Consider the following 19,623-nt stretch of genomic DNA (forward strand, 5'->3'; position numbering starts at 1 on the left):
TTTGATGGTGCGCCTGCGCGCGCTGAATCCCCTCAATCTTGGAAGAACATTTAAGCAGACCTCAATCTGCAGAGGCTTTTCATTTCAATGGCCGCTTGTCGTTTTGATAAATTATTGTGGGAACCACACATAAGTTTTCGAGTATTTGAGACCTTATTACAATATACCGGAGGACTATAATATGCAATTTTAATGTACTTTGACCCTAAGTGAGCCAAGCAAAATTTTGAAGTTTTTAAAAGTCGCTAAAAATCAACAAGAAATGGAAAGAATTTTAATAATAACCTTTAACCCTGTTTTTATACTCGTGCAATTTTATAATATTTTGCGACGAAGTAAAGGACCCAAGAAAGCATATATATTCTTGATCAGCATCACTAGGAGAGTCGATCTAGCCATGTCCGCTTCTATGCAAACTAGTCCCAGGTTACAAGCTATCTGTATAAAACTTTCCCAAAAGTTGTCTCCCTATTGCGCTTAGTATTAATATAACAAAAATTATAACTCCGGTGATTTTAAATTTGTTTAATATACTTTAAGATAAAGTGATGGTTAGATATTTTAGAATTAGGGTTTTAATTTTATTTAAATCGGGGAAATATATTATTTAGCTCCCAATGCATAAATATATACAAAAAAACCTTCGTTGTTTTTTCAATTTTCCTTTCTTGATTTAATTGAACTCGATACCTCCTCGAGAAGTAGCCTTGTAACTAAATGGACAAATTTAATCAGTGATACAACTAGGGCAGATATCTGTTATTCTGAACCACAAAGAAGTTTGGCCTGGTTGTAAATATAAAACGATGTATAAAACAAGCTTAGTCAGAGAGCTATTTACAGCAACGTTTACAGCAGTCAACACAAACATTTTTCAGTCTTGATTTTTCGAAATTTCTATTGAAAAAGGGTATTTCATGTCAAATTCGCCCTTCCCTTAAAATTTGATTGAAATATATGCTTGTGTGGACTTTATAAAATACCTTATTTACAGGGCGCCATTAAAATGTGTATTCTGTTCGTTTTCGGAACTATCAGAATTGGTTGCAGAGCTCGCCGATCGTTTGGTTTGTGTATTGGCTGAAGTGTACTAAATGTAATGTTATTATGTACTAAAATATTTTGTCGACAATTTTACAAAGAAACTTATTAACATTCTGAATTATTACTAGTTTCAGAAAAATATAAGATGGTAAAGCTGCTGAGATAAATTTTTAGTTATTCTGTGGCGCTATATTTTAAAAGTGTAGCAATTTCAGTATTGAATAATATCCTCTGTGATTGGTTGGTTTGTATATTGGCTAATGTGGATCTTTTGTATAGCAACATGCTGCTGGATTCATAAGTTGCAATATTTTATCGCTTAAGTTTCTCATGCTCATTTTAGAAGTTTAAATGCTGAAGGAATATAAAAATGTTATATGATACATTGTTGTTTTTGCTGATTTGACTGACATCAAAGTTTTAAAGTCTTAGAATAAGTTGGTCGAAATTTTTATGAGTTGAAAAGCACTCAACACATCTTTGAAAAAATGGATATTTAAAAAATAAATGGAGTTCATCTGTTTATGCAGTAAGTCTAAGTAAATATGAAAACACCATTTCATTCCATCGGTTAGTAAAACTGTCTTTATTTTATCGATTTATATATCTTTTTCTCCATACTTTACAGCATCGACTAAGTCACAATATGATAAGTTAAAAATACGGTACTAAGAATATTTATATTTAAATATATTTTTATAGCTGCATGGCATTCATTTTGGGAAATTTAGCAAATTTTCTAAACAAAAATTAACGATCAGTCTCGCTTGTTGGGCCATATTGTAAATTAAAACGATTTATACAATTTCAAAAGACGATATTACAGATCTAAATGCAAAAAAAAACTGTGAAATGAATGAATTCCGAATTTTGTAATTTTTGGAACGATTTGAAATACTTTTTGAACTTAACTTTAGGTAAACTAAACTCTTAATTATCTATGATTTACATGCTAAAACTACTTAGGTCCGAAACTACCTCAATAATCTTAAGTAAAACGACTCAATGTGAGTCAGGCAAGGAACATTTTGCATCTGCATCGATTTGGCGCAAAAAAAAAACTTGATTATCGTTTTAACATTTCCATAGACATCAGATAAGGCTGGTAATGTCGAATGATGGCACTAGGGGGTTTCGAGGATCCCAGAATCTCTAGAACTTCTCGTCGTCGATGTTGCTCCGGCAATTATTCAAAGCCGTCTGTCGTTTTAGCGTTCCAGTCTCGCAATCGTTATAGGTCTTGGCCAAAACCTTGGGCGTATTATTGTGGTGCATGTTGTTGCGGTTGATCGTGCCATTGCCGTTGCCCAAATTACTGGTCTTGGCCTGCACACGGAAGCTGGACTGCCGCTTTGGTCGCTGTTCGTAGTACTGAAATGAAAAATATTCATTAGACAAAGCCAAATGGGAATAAAAAAACACATCAACGTTATTTGTGAACTTTAAATTGAATTTCAAAATAATCAAACCAAAATCGCTCTTAAAATTGAGCTTTAATTTAATCAATTTGGTTTTTATTTTTCAATTTTTTAAATAATTTAAATCTATTTTTTGGTCTAGTAAAATGACTATAACCTATAAGTTCTAAGAGTTTTTTTTATATGTTAAGTTTCCAAAAATAATCGACGAACACTTAAGCTTTAAATGTATGTAATAGGACTTTTGACATATTCTTCTTTAATAATAGATTTTCGAATCGATTCAAGGTTTTAATCAAACAGCTTAATTACGATATTTATGATTTGTTGTTCGATTTTTTGTTTTGTTTACTTACATCCTTTGTAGGCAAGCTGGAATACTGATTGGGATATGTGTCGAAACTTGCCGTTGTCGTCGTGGTTTTATTTAAGGCCTCCTCGGCACTTAAAAGGAATCGCTTCTTAGCAAAATGGTAGGTAGCTAGACAACACGCCACAGTTATCAGCAAACAAAGGCAAATTACGATGGGCAGGGTGGCGCTTGAGGCAGTTTGAATTTCTGCAAGATTACAAATGGATTAGTATTTTCGTTAAAGACAGTGCCATTAGACATGTTTGCTATCTACTTTTGAAATTACATAATTCGAACAGCAGAACATGTCGCTATGGCATTTTAAGCGAGTGTCGGCAGAGCGCCGAACACTTTCCTATGCCAACTAGATAGGAAAGCCATTTAAAATAAGAAACTTACCCTCGCATTCGTTGGGCACACATGCAGTCTTCTCGAACTCGGCACCATGACACTCCTTCGAACCGGGCTGTTCCACCAGGCAACGGCGATGCCGCAGGCGTATGCCATCGCTGGAGCAGCTGGACCACTCGCTCCAAGCACTCCAGCCCAGGAAATCTTTGGTAAAATTAGACAGGAGTTTAGTACTTAATGTGGGAGAAGGAAACCGGGGGATGACCCACCTTCGCAAGGCACCATTTCGCACTTCTGCTCGTCGAGGGCGCGACCTTGGCACAACCGTTCGTGGCCTGCAAGGCAGCGGCGAGTCCTTCGGCGCAATCCCAATCCGCAGGTGACCGAACAGGCGGACCACTCCGACCAGCAGCTCCACTCTCCGTGTTCCACCTCGTTGTCCAGGCTGTTGCTTGCCAGCTGTTGGTCCTCCGCCGGACAGGCTTGCAGATTGCATACCCTGGTCTGGGTTCCACGTCCACGTTGTCGCTGCTGGGTTCCACCGCCGCAACTGGCGCTGCATGGTGACCAATCTGCCGCATCCGAATCCGCCGAGTCGTGGTCACCCTGCCGCTGGCAGCTTCCATCCGCATGACAATTGCGCGACTCCTCCTTGGCGAGGCCAACTCTTACGGAACTGGCATCCGGACTGGTGGCTCGGCACACGTACCGGAAGCGCCTCTCCGTGTGCGGTTCACTGTAGTTCCCGCTGCCCGGCACCGTCAACCAAGGCGTCCAGGCGCTGAGTTTGCGCACCTCCTGGCAGCTCTGCATGTTGCACTCCTCGTAGTCCAAGCGACAGCCCGGACACTCTGTTCCGCCATTGAGTGGAGCCGGATCGTTGCACTCGCGCCGCCGCATCCGGAATCCACCGCCGCACTGGGCACTGCACTCGCTCCACTCGCCCCACGGTCCCCATCCGCCGTCCACGGACTGCGGCTTGGCCACCGGACAAGGTGGCAAGTGGCGGCAGTACATCTCCGACTGCTCCGATCCCACACAGGTGCGTCCCCCATAGGCCGGACGAGGATTTCCGCAGGTGCGCCGCCGGATCTTCACAGCAATGCCGCACGTCTGGGAGCAGGGCGACCAGGCCGACCATTCCGTCCAACCGCCATGTTGGGTACAATTCGTCACCTGGGTGCTGTAATGAATATAACATATATATAAGTAATGGTTTAAAAGGAAACGCCCCCTAAAAGTTACAAAAGTTCTACAATTTTTCATCACTCAGTTTGTAATCACCATTAAGTTTGTGATCTAATTTAATTTGAATAAAGTATAAATATCGTCAAAATCATGTGTCCACAAGGAAGTTTTTTCTTGAAAAGCTAATATATAGCTTTTTTAAGTTTGGCTTAGTTTTTGTTACCTAAAATACTACGATATCTTTAACATTTCACTTCAATTTAGGTTTAACATATTTATTAATTAATATGTCTTAACTGAAGGATTCAAAATAAAACAAAGCATGCGAGTAGGGTCAGATTTATATTTTTGATATTCACTTATAAAGTCAATAGTTTTTTATAGGAGAGAAATTGAATGAAATCTCGCCATTTTATGTACCAATTAAATCTGTACACTATCAAACACATGCCTTAATTAAAAATAACTTTTCGTGATTAGATTCTAGAATTTGGTTTGAATTGAATATCAATATTAAGTACATGCTGTCAGACGAATATAATACAATATGGAGTAAGCCCTTTATAAATTAAAGTATATCAAAACACTATAAAAAATTATAAAATTAGGTTAACCCATAAGTAAAGTGTAACCACTCCATTGAGTTTATCATATTATTTAACATATTGTATAACATTTATTAACATACCTAATGCCCTCGCAACTGGAGCCTCCATGTTGCGGCTGAGGATTGTTGCAGCTGCGTTGCCGGCACTGGCAATTGCTATCCGGCTGCTCGTGCTGCTGGCAAACGGCCCAGGAACTCCAGGTGGACCAGCCGCCGTCGATGGGGGCATTCAGCACCGGGCAGGTGATCTGAGGGGCCTGGTGCCAGTGCTGCCACACGGAGGAGTCCTGCGGCTGGGGCATGCAGCGCTCCACCAGCTCGTTCCAGCCGCAATAGGGATCCATGGAGTTGAGGCAGCTGGACTGGGACACATGGCGACTGCAGTGCTGGGCGGGAATGCGGGTGAGGGCCAGGTCGGTGCCCAGATAGAGCGAATCGGTGACCTTGAGGTAAGCCATATTGAGCAGGGCACTGGTTCCAGTGTCATCTGCCTGCCAGAGCTCCACCAAGCAGGTTTGCGCTCCTTCGCGGCCGTACTTCACCGACAATTTCTTGATGTGATTACCACTGCTGGCCACGAATAGCACATGAACCTGTTCCGTCTTCGTGTTGATGATGTCCAGAGCCAAGCGGCCGAACTGCTCCAGTTTGGAGTGATACAGCGGCTGGGCTCCAATGGGCTGCACTGCCTCATCCATCAGCTGGTAGCGGGAGCTCTCCAGCCATTGGCTAACACTAGTTGTTGAGCCGCACTGGAACTGACTTCGCTGCTTCGCGTTCACCGTCTGCCAAGGCGCATCCGCGTGCTCCTGGTGCTTGAAGTGTCCGTCGAAGGCCTTGTTTATGGAGCTCAGATTGTACGCACAGACAGCCGACCCGTAAATACTTGATCTGCGGAAGAACATTTTCGTTAGTTATTTTTTAATAATTACAAAACATTTTCGAATCCGTTTTAGATTCATTAATTATAAAATTAACAAAATAATCAACATATTCTAAGCTTTAAGAATTTAGAATTTTCATTATTTTTAAAGCCTTAAAGGTTCACTCAGAGAACACCAAAAAACTAAAAGACCTATTAAAATTACCTCTATTTTAGAAAGTGTACAGATTAAGTTAAATGTGTAATTTTAATAGTTGTTAGGTCACTTGGTTTATTTGTGTTTTCTGAGTCAAGATGGTAAAACCACATGAATTTTGGCGAAAAGACTAAAGTCTGGCGATAATTTTGAAATATTTAAAATATTTTTCCACCCTTTATCTAAAAAGAATTTTTATTGACTTTTTAGCAGCTTGAAAGTATCTTAATTAAGATGTGCTTTAAATTTAGCAAACAAAATATACTTCATTTTGAAAATTCGCAATTAAATTATTAAATTCATTAAATTTATTTCATTTTTGGCATTTTAAATTTAAAATAATTTTTGTTTAATGTATGTCTGCATAAATTCTGTAAATAAAACATACCCCGAAGTTCTGAAGGTGGCGTAGAGAATGGACTCGGATTCGGCGTAGGTCATGCCCTGGATCTCGTCAAAGTAGTAAGGATATTCCCCTGGCAGCGAGCAGTTGAGGCGAGCCTTGAGGAACGAGGTCCAATTGTCCTTCAGCAGCTGACCACCGCCGCCAGCATCGTTTTTGCAGACCCGAGCAATCCTCGAGTAGATCACCTGAAAATGTATCCAAAATGTGTTGGTTTGGTAATGGTGTCATAGGAATTGAATGGTTTTCACTCACCTTGCCACAACTCATGTGCTCAGCGGCCGATTCGCGCAACAGAAAATAGACAAAGTTGCCAGCCTCGAAGCTTCCCACGAATTGGGCTCCACTTAACCAGTTGTTATTGTACTGCTTGGTGCGGAGGAAACGCTGAAAATTCGATAATAGAACCATTATATCTAAGTGTGGGCAGGGGTGTGGTTTTGCTTGGCCAGCAAATAAAATTTATAAAGTTTTTTTTAATTTTTCTTTTTATCTTGGAAACGAAAGAAATGTGAATAACAAAATTACTCATACGCAACGTGTACTATCGGTAAGCTCACAAGCTTCGATTTAAATGCGATTTTTATAATCTTTCGAAGACAAAAATAAACTTAAATTACTTAAATGCCTTTTTTATTAATCATGAAATTTAAAATAAAATATTTACTCATTTCCAATGTGTGCATTGAAAATGATATAAGCCTCTGATAAACCGAAGGAACTAAAATTAGTCATTTAAATATTTTTTTATTAAAACATTTGTAATATTAATTAATAATATTGAATTACTCAACCGCAAGGGGTATTACCGAAATATTCCTCTGTTGAAACTTAAAAACTAAAGTTCGTCATTCAAAACAGATATGAGATAGATCTTTACTTCTTTTGCCTGCTCTACCTAAATTACGCATCCGCAGTGTGGTCTGAGATAATATGAGTTATACCAATAACTGTGGCTTAAGAAGGGCGGGGTACTCACCTCATTGGACTGCACTCCTGTGCGCAGGATGGCCACATCGCTGCCCGAGAAGTCGGTGGCGATGCCCACGAACAGTTGGCCATTCGCCTGCAGCAGACTGGTGCTGTTCGCCTGCGGATGGAATGGACACTTGACCACGCCGCTGTCCACACCCGTGACGTTGAGGTTCTCCATCTGCAATAAAAGGGGCGGGGGTAAATGTAAATGGCGCGTCAGAGTGGCGACTCCAATGACTTGGAACAGCTTGGAACAGCTTGGACGACTTGGACGACCACTCACCTGGCGCCACGAGCAGCTCGGCTGGAAGGCGTTCGTCCCACACGCGTACAGCTGGTTCTCACCGTAGCTGTGGAGCACGCGTACGTAGTTGCGACACCATCGCTCCAACTGGCCTTTTGCCTGGCACATGGCAATCTCCGACGGCGTGGCCCCCCAGCTGGACCGCTCCAGCGGCTCCAGATCGAAAGACATGCGGTACAGGGTGTCCCTGCAAAGGAGCCAATCAAAAATTGCACATATTTAAAGACACAGCAAGAAATAAGCAGCATAAAAAAGTCAAATCCGTTTTAAAAATATATTTTAACTAAATTGTTTATTCGCTTTAAAAAACGTTGTAAAGTTAAAGTTGAATGATACGGTAAGTTTAAGTATTTATAGATTTTATTTAAGTATGTTTTTCTAAACAGTTGATCAAGTAAAAAGTTAAGTTAAATCAATAATATAACATAAGTATTGATGAGCACATCATCTTAACAGTTTGCGATTTGAAGAGGAATGCATCCTATTTAATGACATTTTTCTTCTCAGTGTAAGACTGTTGAAAGGCGGCCGATTGGCCAGCAATAACAGTTAGAGAGGCGGCCCACAATTGTTTACAAATAAGGCAGACTCCGGCTCCAGCTTCAGTTACGGCCGCCTCGATCCCCCTTTTGGCCATCAGCTGTCATAATTTTGAACTGGTTGGCCGCCAGTGCATTGAACTGCAAGGCAAACAGGTAACGAAACATGGCCCCGGTACAGTAATCCCCAATTGCAGTGGGCCATTGGGAAAAGCTCGGAAAAGTTCGAAAAATCTAGAGATTGTGGGCGATCTTGAAGGCTGAGATATCGACACAGACGCAGGCGAGTGTTAAGCATCGATAAGATTGACATGGGTAAATTAAGTCTAACCATTATTTTGGAGTAAGGGAAATTATAGTTTAAGAGTCCATGCTACAAGTTGCATGGTAAAATTTTCATGGTACAATTAAAAAAAAAATGTAGTACCACATTTGCTTTTATACTTATAAAACCTCAACTATTTAAGACTTAAGAAAAGTACCCAGCTGCAATCAAATAGTATGGTACTTTGAAAGAAAGTGTTTACAAATTTTAGAACTTTGTAATTTTTTTCAGTCGATTGTACACTTTGAAGTACTACTGTACATCTAGCAGTAATTCCAACACAGCCACTGTGCTACGCGCATTTGGCAAAACGAACACGAAGATCAATAGATCAAGTGCATTCGAATGCGCGAGAAGCAATTGCTAAATGGTTACATCTCGAGTTGGACAGCGGCATTTTTCCAGCTAAGAGGTGGCGACGGCAATGGCGATGGAGATCTGGCCGGAGCATTGGTATTGGAATTGGGATTGGGATTGGAATGGAGAACGCCGCCGTGCTTGGGCTTGAGAAGGAATGCCGCCGACCAGACGTCGCCAAAGAGGCGAGCAAAAAAGAAAAAGAGATCACTGCCCACAGTCCGACCATCTAATGGTCACTTGCGGCTGTTTAGCGGCCTTAGGATATAAATTGAATGCGGAGCTGGCCAAAGCCATTATACACTTGGATAAAAAAGTAAAATTTCAGTATTGCATGGCCATCTAAATTACTTCAAAACAAAGTGTTACAGAAATCTCTTTTAAATCTCTTTTTTAAAACTTTAAAGAAACAGAAAGTTTTATTAACATTAATATCTATTGAAGCCAAAAGTCATGCTTGAAGTGAGCTAAAATCCTATTATTCTGCCAAAAATAACAGTTTAGTCATATCAATTTCATCAAAAATCATTACTATCTGTATTTAGAACAGTTTTCCTAAAGATAGATCTTAAGCTCAGAAAATATATGACATTCCGAAACTTAAAAGTCGGTTAAGTGTTTTGTGGCTAACAAAAGTCTAAATCTATACTGACTTCTAAGGCACCTAGGGTAAATAAACTATTTTTCGATATATTATTACTTCTTTGGGACTGTGAACGCATTTTGCTCTGTGTAGATACTGGATCGTCAGCCAGCTCGCCCAATATCAATCATTTAGATTGCAGCTGGCGCAAGGCGCGTGGCACTTCGGCCCCCGTCCAGTTGCAACTCAGGTAAACTATATGTTTCGCTCAGGTGGTAACCAGAGCTCCACGCGATGCCTGTGCGTCTTAAGCGGTACGTGATGAGGTAATAAACACGCCAACATTTGCGAAAACGCAGCTCAGCCACCGGCAAACATCGTCGCCCTTTGCAAACATTCGAAGTGGGGACCCCAAACGCAGCTGTCAATAGCAAAGTGCAAAGGTATTGGCAGATGTAAATATCGTACGGCTACCACGGCTGTTTCACGCTTAAATTGGTAACTTTAATTAAGTGGTAATTAATTGCTCTGTCAAGATACTACAAGTTAAATGTGAGAGTTAATGGAAATATTTTTAAACCGTTTCATAACTGTCCAATATTTTTACCAAACATATTTTTGTAGATTTTAGAACATTTATATTTATGGCAACAATTGAGGCCTTGAAATGATCTTATACACTTTTTAATTGCCAACATCCTCTGTTTATTGAACCTTTGTTCTTTGCTTGTTTAATACTTCTCGGGTTCAAAGTATTAAAAAGTTTTCTAAGAAGTGAGCTTTATGGACTTTCGTTGTCAATATAGAAACATTCGTTTAAGTTTATAGTCCTATATAAGTCCGCGAGTGCACTTTTAAACGCCATATCGCTGCATTATAACCCAAGGCTTAGCTTTTATCACTCAATGGGTGGAGCGCAAGTGTTAGAGGAGTGTTTTTTTTTATAATCTAGCAGTGAGTCGTTACCGGAAATCGAATAACCTCTTCAGGCCCCCAGACACTAATTCATTCGAATATCCATGTGAAATTTACACGACAAAAGCCGGGGAATGTGAGTGCAAAAATGCAAAAAGAAAAAAGAAAAAAGCGTTTATTACTTGCATGTCGTGTGTAAATCTCGCCTAGACTTAACGGCTGCGAAAAATAATTACTGCTGATTGTGCTCGTCACAGTGTACAGTTCTTGGTAAGTTAAGTACCTCGACAAGTGCGGCCTCAAAGGTGTGATTACATTTGCTATGCCTGATTATAAGTGCAAAACGCAGGGCACAATTTTAGAAAAACATAAGGCACTGATTCTAAGAATAGTACATAAATCATAAATAGGTAACGCAAATCACCGACATTTTGCAAAGCGATATGCTTTTAAAGTTACATTTAATACTACCCTGACAAAATAAAAATTTTTTTAACTGCTAATAATACTATACAAATATTATAAAGTCTAAATCCCCAAACAAATAAACAAAACAAAATATTATTTAAGTACAGAGATAAATAACAAAATGTTATGTTATTGTTGTTATGAAAAATAAAATTTGTATTTTGAATACTTTGTTATTGCCAGAAAAATATGCAAGTCTTTTTTTTATTATTTAGGTCAAAATTGATTGACTAAACAAAAAGTATTAGTTGCTTTTATCATTAATTTAAAGTAAGGCCGTTACGGAATATTACGAGCACAGCAAACAATATTAAGGTATTTTAAAAGGGCATAACAAATTCAGAAACTTTCTGTTAAGTCTAGCACGATTCCTAAGTGCACTGGAAAATAATTTGTAGACTGCAATTTTTATTTGTGAAATAACATAATTTTTAATATGTCTATTTTATATTACTTTTTTTTATTTTACTTATATACATATAATAAAAAAATACCCCCATTTATATATTTTTAAATCGATTTAAAGAACTATCTACATTTGTTTTCTGTGCAGTTGGCAAGTTCAATGTGCTTTTTTTTTTAGCAAAGCCAACGAACACCACCCATCGAGCGATAAGCAACGGCCTTGTCAATTAGCATTGGCTTTCGTAAAACCTCCCCGCACCCCTTTTTTGAAGTCATCATCAGTCGCCTCACCTGATTTTATCTTTCGTTTCACCTGGCAGCAGCGAAAATTCCGCTTAGGTGTGAAAAAAGGCCGCTACACATGTATCGCTTTTCTTTCCCCGCTTTTATTTTTGTATTTTGACTTGGTTCTACTCGTATCTTGTTTACTGTTTTGGTTTGTTTTGTTAGTTGTTTAATTTGTATTTGTCATTATTCTTTGCCATTTGCTATCTTTGCCGAGCGCGTGCGTGCAAATATGCCGGCGGTGATACATGGAAATACCTGGATATTTGCTCGCTCGATCACCGCATGCAGGTATCAGTATCTTTCTCTAAGCTTCCTGTAGTCTTTTAGAAATTATCGCAAGTTTTTTGAAACAGCAAATAATGAGCCTTAAGTCCTGAACAATCAATATTTCGTGGGAAATTAATTAGGTGCCAAAATGTTTTTAAGAAACTTAAAAACCTGGTTTGCATTGCAAAGAAAATATACATGGAGTGAAAATTATTTATATATTAATAATATATACCACAAATATTCTTTCAATTTTAATTATAAAGTTATCTTAATCAAACGAAAGAAATACATTTAAGCATAAGTTAATAAAAAATATTTGTAAAAGCCTTAAGACAGCTTTTCCTAAACCAAACCTTTAAAATGATCAAGCGACTTTAATTGTGCTTTAGAAATATAAATGGTTTAAATATGAATTTGTAGTACCAAGACATAATGTGAATTAAATATTTTTGATTTAAAGTAGTTCTGTTTATTAAACGGAAGAATGAAATTCAAGAATAAATTTGGTTGGTGCAATAGTTTCTTAGACCCAGTTAGACCTTACTTATGCAGTCAACCGATACAATAAAAAACCTATAAAAATCGGGTAAACCGAAACGCTTTTAAATTCGCCATGACCCATTTACATCACCGACTTATTCACATAACAGACTAAAATAATGATCTACATGTGTATCCGAGAGTGTGTGCACCATTGAGCATTCGCATTTCGCATATTTCGCACACCTTGCGACGCCGTCGACTTTTATTTGAACGACAACCGCGACAAGATAACAAAAAGGCCTCTTTGTAAGCTCAGTGGAGCAAGTGGAGTTGGGGCTTGAGATACGGATATTGGTATGTATGTATATGCTGGGACTGGGGCTATTAAAAATGCGGCGACGCCGCCTGTCGCCTATTGCCATGGCAGTTACCTGGGAGTCGCTATATTTATAAGTTGCTCAAGTGGTCGCCGGTGCGCCAGGTGCGTGGGCGTTCTGTCTGCCGCTCCGGCGGCAAATCTCGCTGACCGGGCTTAAATGGGTTACTTGTAATTAAAATTGCCGTAGCACTGGCCGTCGCTAATCTCTGCTAAAACTACAGCAGTTACAGACGAACTTCAAAAAGGCTTTATCAACCATTTTTCAAAACTAAAATTTACATAAATATTTTGCATATACATTTAAAAAAAACAAAACAATTTGTATTTATATTAACAATGTAAGTGTCTTGTTCAGTGATCTTCTTTGTTAGTAAAATAAAAATCGTAACCAAGAACAAGAATATATAAGATTGTACTTTAAAATATTTTTTAAAAGAATACAAATGTTATAACAATTCTTGTATTATTTTCAGCAATAAGAAATTTGATTTGTAAGCCACCTTCAAGATTTTCGCTACTGAGGTTCGACTGTATCTATTTTCTGAGCTCCTCCTACGCTACCGCATTCCTAGCTCTCAATCTCAATCCGTGGTCGAATAGCTGTATGTCAGTCTGAAGCCGCTCAAGAGGTTTCTAATAGAAATATGCAAAATGCTTGCCAACAGTTCGCAAAACGCCCTGCTGCCCCCCTTCGGTACGCCCCTGCTTTTTAAATGGGACTGGTGCAACACGGTTTGATTAATTTTGATTTCAATTTCGGCATCCGTGTGCTCCAGTAGCCGTCGAGCTGACGTCGACTGTCACAGGTGCATTTTGGTATCTTGTAGTTCAGAGATTGAGTTACAAGTAATTTAAGCATTTTGGGTGGTTCCCAACCAACAAACATTGTGATTTATTATAGCTTTATTTATAAAAGCAATAGCCAGATAATATAAAGCATAAGTCTAGCTTTTACTTTTATTCTTAAGGAAATTGTTTGTCGTTTGCTTAGGTTTATTGTCTTTTGTACAGTCCTTTCGGTACCAAACAGTTCCATTGAAATCATATGCCGCCTGCCCATGAAGACCTCCTGACTTCGCCCACTAGGCGAAATTCGAGTGGAAAAACAATATTATGCTTAATGCACAACACATGAAAATAATTTCCTTGTTTATATTACTTTTTGTTTGGCCATATGTATAAACATTTCCAATGCTTCCCAGCAGGTCATTTGCATGCTCCATTTGCGACAAGGCACAACACAATGAGCAGCGCTTAGGCGACCCCTCCGAAAAATAATACATATAAATATGTACTGGTAATGCAGGAACTCACCAAAAGGTTGCTGCTCGAAGGCGAGCTAACGAAAGCGAAAACAAAATGCAATATTATTTTAATGCAGTCTATATCAAATTTCGGCCAGTTGCATGGGACTCCAAACCCAAATGCACTGCAACAAACACTACGATGTGGATTCATGCTGGCATTATAATATATTGTGAAGTTTTTCTTCCCTTACTGATTAGTTTTTATCTATAATATAAAAAATAAATATCTATCTATCTATAAAATAAAATAAAATAATATAAATTACATTACACTTTGAAATGAAGTTATACTTAAGCAGCCTTTATTCCTAAATAAGAATGTTTATTCAAAACTATTTATTTAATAATATCTAGCTACACTACTGCTTAAAATGGCTAATTAACTCAAATTTACATGTAGCATATAAAAATGTAATATAAGAAATGATATTAAACACAAGCCATACAAAATCAATGACTTCATGACTTTAAACTATAGTACAAAATATTGGATTTCCTACGTTTATTATTCAAAGTTATTCCTTTATTACATTTATAATTTTTTTTAATAATTAACAAAATTTGATCAAGATTTAGGAATTAATAGTTTTTCTAAGGGAAAAACTTCCAACTTAATAAAAGTTTTGGACTATTATGTTAATAATATTTTCTCAGTGTGCCCTAGCCTCTCTCCAGCCTTCCGTACATGACAGAAAATTACGCGATGGTTACCAACCAACCAAGTTGCCTCGTCACTCGTCATGGGACACGGGCAAAAGACTCGAGCAGTACCATTCCCATATTCATTCCCATTCCCAATCCAGTCCCGATTCCATGCCCATTCCACTCTCGATTGCATTCCCATATTCCAGAGCCCGTCAACAGGCGGCTGGCAGTAATCCGATCTTGCAGTCGTGTCAAGTGTGCTGCAGTCCAGATACAAGGAGCATGCACTCACCAGCACATCTGCACACGACAGCCCTCTCACAGATACTGTATTACCAACACCAGCACCCCAGCAGTTGCCCATCTTAACCACAGAAATCATAAAGACCATTGTATAACTAAAGGTTTAGATATGTTCGGGCGGATTGCCACAATTAAAATGCGGTCTGCGATTAGAGATAGTTTACGTTGCGGCCACTCCGAGGGTCATTCGGTGGCTTTCGACTTGCGGGACTTCAAAGTGCGCTCAACGCTTCTTTTTTATTTGAAAGAAGCCTTATCGCATCCACTTTAACAAGGATGATGGTTAACGTTAGCTGGTTTACTACAGATTAGAACTGAAATCGAGTAACCACCTTTGGCAGTTTTACCTATCACCTACCACACTGAAGCCAATCACGCAATCTTAACACTTAAATACAATTTTAAATTTGAGATTGTCCTTGTCTCATATTTTTTATCTAATGAAAAATTAAACATATAGATTTTGTTAATTTTGATTTCCAGGATCATCTATAAAACGGATCTAATATTCCTAAGAGTAATTAGCTCAGAAGTGAGTTCAAGCCTTCTTCTGTTCGTGTATTTTGAGACTTGCCAAACAGTAGGTTTCTCTATAATCATCCAAACAAAAAAGGTGATTGTTACAAAGCACTGATTAAATTTTGTGACAATCAGCTGCATTTTATTACCAATATTTTTAATCAAGCCCCACAAACTTTCACAATATAAAAATTTACTATCCATCGACCGATTAAAAGCATTAAACACAGTCTTAGGGCAAAAAAAAATCCCAGCGGCTGCTGCAATCTAAAAACCCGTCTAGGGCCCCATGATTAGTTGGCTTTATCAACTAAGCCCACACATTATAAAAATAAATTACGTTTTATGTGGTTAATAAAGCCCACTTGCCTATCTGCCCACCTACTTATAGGGAGCACCATAATTCTCTATATGGAGCAACTGGCCTTCGCTGGAATCGGTTTTTATATCGGGCCACTCTTATCATTGTACCACAATTCAGAGGTTGGTTAATATGAGTGTTAAAATGGTAGGGTAGAGTAGGAGTCGAAGTGAAATTCGTAAGTAATAAAGAATAGAAAGAAACTGAAAAACTCTGACAAATGATTGACGACAACGGGCATGATAAACGACTTCCCCTGGGGCAGCAATGGGTTAAGGGCCCGGCACGTATTGGTGGGTTTATCAACATGACGACGACGACACTATAGACATCTGCGTCCATGTGTGTATCTTATCGGGTTTTCCACTGGAGAGGTGTCGCATCTATGCGAAGCAGAAACAAATAAACTTCAAGTCCCGCGTTCTCAGCGCGTAAATGAAAAACAAACTACAAGAACAAACCAAGTAACCCGGCTACAGATACAGATACACGCGCACTCGTATATTAAATTGCTCAACAAATAAATGGAGTAAACTACTTCTCTCGCGGCCCTGCAATATTATTTGGTTACCTTTTCGTTCCTTTCGTTTTCCCCTCTTTTCTTAATTTTTTATTTTTATTTTTACACTCAATTATCTTTATTTATTCCCTTGCGTACAGCAGGTACTTCAGATAAGTTCTGTGCGAGGGTTTTTTTTCGAGCGAAGATACGTTCAAAATTTTTTTATAGCAGTGCGTGCACTTTCGTTTTTATACGCTTTTGTGTATGTTTTTTTTTAACTTGCGTAATATGACAAAAACCAGAAAAAGAACATTATCAGCACCGGTTTTACGTATGTGTTTTTTTTTTCGGATCGTTTAATTTTACGTAAGTGGTTTAGCTGATAACCCAAAACCAACAAACGCTCAGTGAAGATTTATTTTCGGGGGTATTTTCCCTTTCAGTCACTATCGCTATCAATGTTAAAAATAATGACCCACTTATCGGTGCTACTTATTAAAAAGTGACTCTTAAAAACAGTATCTTTGGGACTTTACTGCATAAAAACAGTCATAATGACTAGGTACACGGTTTAACAGTGACTCAATTGGCCGGAAACTAAATCAGTAATAACTATAATACCAAAAGGCTCCTGGTTTTTACCTGGCGCCGACTATCACTTGACTTCTGGCCACGTCGAACAGCATTTCCGAATACCAACTCGTTTCGGGATCGTAGAATCGTTTGGCCGTCGACATTAAATCTGAAAGTAAAAATAATATTATTATATTCAGTCGGTAATTAAGAAATAATAAAACAGCTGGGGAAGCGTAACTATTGGATGATTTATAAGAAAACTATAGTCCATTAACCATGAAATGATGGCAATAATTTTTATGGCTATACTAAATGTACCACAGTTTTACGGAGAGAAATTAATTGATCATAAATTTTCACGATTTTCGATTCCACCTGGTTCATTAGTAACATATTTATTTTGTAATGTTTAAGTATGACTAAATAGCTCTCACTTTTCACTGGTAAACAAAAAGTTTTCATGGAATATTTAACATTACCTTATGTTAACGCTATACAAAAAATTAAAATCATTGTCAACAAAACGTTGAGCTGAGCTCGCACTTTAAGGCAGACTTCGAAATACATTCCGTTGCAAAACCAGAAAAAAAAGAACAAATATTTAAACAAAATGCAAAACACGAAGCCTTTTCTGATTAAAAACAGCAGATATACTGATGTATAGGGGTGTCATAAAAGCGACTGGTTGGGGAATTCTTTTTAAACGCGATCATTGTCGACATCCCGGATAAATATACGAAATGGCGGATAGCTGGGCAGATGGGTGGATCAGGTAATGGCACCTGTTGATCGTCCATTGCGCAATCGAGTGCAGACTCTCAGAAGCCACTTAAAACTCTGACAGAAATCAACCCAATTTACAGTCTCACTCAAGTGGCCGACTTGATTGATTGCCTTTCAATTGACACAGTTTCGGGTAATATTTGATAATCCCCACCTCGAGAACCTACCTTGATATGAGATGTATCGCGAATCGTTTTCCAGCAACTCCACATTCGACAGCGTCTTGTAACCGCTGCCCGCTGATAACTGTGGGCCTTGTAGGGTTAAGAGTGATAAAAGCAATAGAAGCCACAGTTGGCCTAGCATTTTGGGAAGTTTCAATATTAACATGCTGGAAAGGTAAAAGTAAGAAACGTAATGGTTAAAAAAAAGTACAAAATAACATTTAAATTAGCAGGCATTTTTCTCTCACTGCTTTCCATAAAATTACAATTTTGATTTGATTTATCTTAGCATTAAGTCAAACTTTACAGTTAATCTTAATATTATCGATTCAAATAAACAAGAGAAAAGAGAGTTCAATTTTGCAATAAATGTATTTGTTTTGAACCAAAATAAAATAAACTAGAAAAGATAAACATATCTCAACCAATTGATTTTGATGCGAATTTTATATTAATATTTAATATTATTTATTATTTATAAAACACTTTTAAAAGAAAGAAGAAAATAACAAATTTTAACAAATAAACAATATGTTATTATCCTTATTATTATCTCCGGTGGAGGAATTTTATGTTATGTTTTTTAAGTTATTTTTTTCATATATCCTATTATTCTTTGTGGCTTGTAATGAAACAATACCTACAAAAATGTAGTTAACTACATTACGAAATTAACATATCAACATATTTTGATTTCGCTTTTGGTACATATCTGTTGTAACATTTTCCACTTCCTCAAAATATATTAAAAAATGTAAAACAGTAAAAATGCCGATTAAAAATGAGATTGTTAAAACTTACTTCATTTAGTGTCACGTATTGTGCAAAAAAGTAGATTAAAATTTATTCCATTCAACTTTTGCGGTGAGCAGATTGTAAAAGACTGTTGGTGGTAAATTGTATAGTATAGGCATGTGCTTGATAAGCAGGGGCAATTCGAGTAGGGCGCGTGTTTCTTATTATTCAGATGATCATTTCAGATCACAGATCTTCACTTTTCACACAACAAGCACTCACAATTTTTGAATTTTCAATTCGTTATTTGTATTTTCTTAAAGAAATTTTCAAAAGAAAGGCGAAATGGCTTCCCCTCGAGCTGGGTTAAAAACATTGACAAAAGACACAGATAGACACCAACAACAGCACAGTCGACGAATATAGCGAGACGGGTTTTTTGCTTCAGCCTTAATTTCCTACTCTTTTGATTTTTCAGATATATGGTCGTCGCGCATGCCCGGCGATCGGCGAAGTTAGCCGCGCAAAGAGTCACAAGAAACTGAACTATGGAGCGCACCGAGATCTCCAGTCAGCCGATATTATATTGCGCGAAGAGAGCGAGATAGGCAGAGCGAACGAAATGAAAACAAAAACGTAAAAACGAAGCCCGAACGCAAAACAAACAACAAACCTTGGAGCAAAGGAAAGAGCGGAGAACAGGCTAAAACGCCGACGCGTACTCGCTGCCCACGTCGCAGCGCAGTCGCAGCGCAGTCGCAGCGCAGCCGACGCAGAAAACCGGCTTCGAACGCGGACTCGACTTCGGCTCAACTTCGGCTGGGCTTCGACTGTACACTTGGGAAAAATAATACACACTTAACGCCAATCAAAAAACTTTTGAAATATATTTGAAGAACTTTTTAAAATAAAAAAAAAATTGGCACTATCTTAAAAAGTTAAGAATACCTTAAGAACTAAGAGTGCAAAACAAAATGTAACCAGTAATAATTAAT

General features: G+C 38.1%; 1 protein-coding gene across 1 annotated transcript; it reads right to left on the reverse strand.

The window, feature by feature from the left end:
- Positions 1 to 1,606: 1,606 nt before the first annotated feature.
- On the reverse strand, positions 1,607 to 19,172 carry LOC108142634 (semaphorin-5B). The gene is made up of 12 exons (XM_017266625.1): positions 18,695 to 19,172; positions 17,897 to 18,060; positions 17,013 to 17,112; positions 7,701 to 7,908; positions 7,422 to 7,595; positions 6,698 to 6,829; positions 6,428 to 6,630; positions 5,042 to 5,851; positions 3,435 to 4,348; positions 3,214 to 3,369; positions 2,819 to 3,021; positions 1,607 to 2,415 (listed from the first exon to the last, which is right to left on the reverse strand). The coding sequence occupies exons 1-12, from the start codon at positions 18,697 to 18,699 to the stop codon at positions 2,197 to 2,199; spliced, it is 3,288 nt and encodes a 1,095-aa protein (XP_017122114.1). The 5' UTR covers positions 18,700 to 19,172; the 3' UTR covers positions 1,607 to 2,196.
- Between the last annotated feature and the right edge of the window lie 451 nt (positions 19,173 to 19,623).

This window comes from Drosophila elegans, unplaced genomic scaffold (assembly GCF_018152505.1).
Source record: "Drosophila elegans isolate 14027-0461.03 unplaced genomic scaffold, ASM1815250v1 contig_208, whole genome shotgun sequence".
Classification (NCBI taxonomy): Eukaryota; Metazoa; Arthropoda; class Insecta; order Diptera; family Drosophilidae; genus Drosophila; species Drosophila elegans.

What these genes read in the sequence shown, in the direction of transcription:
- LOC108142634 (XM_017266625.1), bottom strand. An exon ending in GCCACCTTCAGAACTTCGGG is followed by an intron (nt 5,852 to 6,427) that starts GTATGTTTTATT and finishes GTTCTTCCGCAG; the next exon opens with ATCAAGTATTTACGGGTCGG. An exon ending in TCCAGTTGCGAGGGCATTAG is followed by an intron (nt 4,349 to 5,041) that starts GTATGTTAATAA and finishes TATTCATTACAG; the next exon opens with CACCCAGGTGACGAATTGTA.